The sequence below is a fragment of the Dipodomys ordii genome, unplaced genomic scaffold (assembly GCF_000151885.1).
Source record: "Dipodomys ordii isolate 6190 unplaced genomic scaffold, Dord_2.0 Scaffold29, whole genome shotgun sequence".
Classification (NCBI taxonomy): Eukaryota; Metazoa; Chordata; class Mammalia; order Rodentia; family Heteromyidae; genus Dipodomys; species Dipodomys ordii.
Genome location: NW_012267245.1, coordinates 3,376,493 through 3,379,252, shown reverse-complemented (window position 1 = coordinate 3,379,252; position 2,760 = coordinate 3,376,493). Strand labels below are relative to the sequence as shown.

Sequence of the window (2,760 nt, the reverse complement as noted above, 5' to 3'; positions counted from 1 at the left end):
CCCCAGCCACCAGGAACACTGGGCCCAGCCGAGGGAGCGGCCGCCTCTCCCCCCCTCCCCAGCTGTTGCCTCTCCCCCCTCACCCCCCCCCCGGGCCTGGGGGGGAGGGGGAGGGGATGGACCACCTGCTCTGGGCCGAGAACCCAAGGGGTTCCACCCGGCTCCCCCACTCTTCATTCCTCCAGTATCCTTCCCGGGGGCAGGTGCCCATTCCGTGCCCAGGCCCCCTGCCCGCCCTTCCTGGCCGTCAGGAGATAGGATCTTCTTCCCCGGGGAAACTGAGGCAGAGTGGGCACCGGTCTGAGGGACCCCCACTTGGGCTGGGCTCGCCCTCACCCCAGGAAGGGACACTGAGCAGGGGGACCTGGGGCAGGGGGGACCCTGGGGCAAGATAGCCAGGCGTCCCTGCCCTGGTACTGCAGTACTGGACAGCAGCCAGGCCCGGAGGGACGGACTCGAGGCCGGCTCTGGTGCACGGTCAGTGGCTGGAGAGGCCCAAGCTAAGCCCCAGTTAGCTGAGCCGGCAGTCAGCCCACCATTGTCCCAGCCCTGCCCCTGGGGGTGGGGTGGGGTGGAGGCTGAGGTCAGGGAGGCCACGGCCAAAGAGCCTTGGGCCCCGCCTGAGAGGCAGGGCCCACCCCTGAGCAAACCCCCTTGCCCTCCAGCCTGGGGGACAGTCTCTGACTGCACCCCTCGTTACCCTGTCCGGGCCCCAAAGCAGAGCTGGGGCCATCCAATCACCGCTGTCCCACATTCTGCCGGGGTCCCACCACCCGGGAGCGGCCACGTGGCCAAAGGCAGTTATTCATCCCTGCGTGCGTCAGCCCCCATCTGGGTGGTGGTGTGTGGGACACACGTAGATGCATGCACGCGTGCATGCCTCGCAGAGGCACACATTTGCTCCCTCCCCAGGGCCCAAGATCGCCGTGGGTTAGCAAGGTGTGAGAGTCGTGTCCTGCCAAAGAGTGTCCCCAGTGGGTCAGCCCGGCGTGGGGTGAGACCGCAGGCCCGGCAGCTCACGCCTGGCATCCTAGCTACTCTGGAGGTGGAGAGCTGAGGGTTATGTAGTTCAAAGCCAGCCAGGGCTGCAAGGTCTGTGAGACTCTTACAAGCTCTAATGAACCAGCAAAAAAGCTGGAAGTGGAGCGGTGGCTCAAGTGATAGAGAACCAGCCTTAACATAGTGCCTAGGCCTTGAGGTCAAGCCCTAGTATGAACACACACACGCACGCACACACACGCACACACACGCACACACACGCACGCACACACACACACACACACACACTCAGGCCAGGGTATCCTGGGTAAGATTGCTGGGTGGGGGTGGGGGTATACTCCTCTCTGGTGCTCTTGATTTCCGACTGGGCCTTACTGACTTTGGCTTCCTGAGACTGTGGACCTCTGAGCCTAGAACTCTCAGTCTCCCCCTCCCCTTCCCCCACCCCGCCTGGCCTTGGTCCAGTTCCGGTGGTCTGGATGGTTTCCAAGAGTGGGTCACCCGGGCACTGGTGGCTCATGCCCCCAGTAGGTTGAGAGCTGACAATCGCGGTTCGAAGCCAGCCCAGGCGGGCAAATCCATGAGACTCTTAGCTGCAGCCAAAAGCAGGAAGGGGAACTGTGGCTCAAGTAGTAGAGTGCCAGCCTTGAGTGAAAAAGGAACAGTACCCAGGCCCTGAGTTTGAGCCTCAGTTCCCTCCCCCCCCTCTCCACAGAGTTGGGGGTAACAACCATGCTCTGGGCTGGATCCAGAATCTGGCCTCTGCCTTCACAGAGACTTACAGCCTTGGGTTGCGATCGTGTGCCAGGCTTGGAGCTGGGGAGATGTGTAGATTCCAGGTCCCCCCTGTTCATTTCTCCAGCTCCCACCAGCCTAAGCCAGGGGTGCCTCTGGTGTTCACCATCCCTGGTCCATGGGTGCCGGGAGCCAGATGCCTCATCCGGCCCAGCTTCGGGGAGGGACGTATTCAGGACCCTGGGTTGGGGGAGCCCATCCAGTGTGGCCCCGTTGGGTGGTCTGAGCACCAGCAGGTCAGCCTCGCCGTGCTGGGCTGGGCAGAGCTGATGGGCGAAGGCTCGCTGAGAGGAAGCGTTTGGATCTTGTCAAGTGGGAAGTGGGGGTGCAGGCTGGGAATGTGGGGTGAGCCATGGTGTGTCCAGGAGCATCTGGGAGCTCCTGGCCTCGGGTTCTCATCTGTGAACTGATGGGAAGTAAGGATCCACCCTTCTGAGGTCTCTTTGTTCCTGGGCTGTAGGTTGGGGTGGGGGGGGGCAGCCGGACAGCTGGCGACGCAGCTGTGCTGGCAAAGCAGCTGCTGGGGCAACAGTTGGACCAGGACCCCTCCCTGCCACCCCCCTCCCCGGCCCACCTGTACCCCCCTTTTTTTTGGAGCGAGGGGCTAGGAGCCATTTGGCCCTGGCTACAACTTCCGCCAACCGCTTGGGGCTGGGGCTCAGAAGACTCCCCCGCCCCCCTTTCCTTCCCAGCTCTTCTCCCTTTTCTTCTCGCCTTTCTTCTTTTCCTTCCATTCCCTCCTTCTCATCCCTCATCTGTCCTCTTGTCTCCCAGCGTCTCCCCCTCTCTTTCCTTCCTCCGTGGCCTCCTCCTCCTCTCCTCGCCACCACCCCCAACCCCACCCCCAGCCTCCTGCCTCGGCCCGTGGCTCTCGTGAACCTCTGCGAGATGGGAGGCCTCCTTTCTACCATTTCCTTCCGTGAAAATGGATGCTGTGCGGCCTAAGGGAGAAAGGGGGGGGGAGGG

At 63.0% G+C, this 2,760-nt stretch overlaps 1 protein-coding gene across 1 annotated transcript in view; it reads left to right on the top strand.

The window, feature by feature from the left end:
* Positions 1 to 1,823: 1,823 nt before the first annotated feature.
* The window catches only part of Dbn1 (drebrin 1), an 11,099-nt gene continuing 10,162 nt past the window's right edge, over positions 1,824 to 2,760 (top strand). The window contains exons 1-2 of the mRNA XM_013015993.1: positions 1,824 to 2,090; positions 2,255 to 2,325. Of these exons, the coding sequence (XP_012871447.1) occupies positions 1,824 to 2,090; positions 2,255 to 2,325 (338 nt within the window). The remainder of the gene's footprint in view (positions 2,091 to 2,254; positions 2,326 to 2,760) is intronic.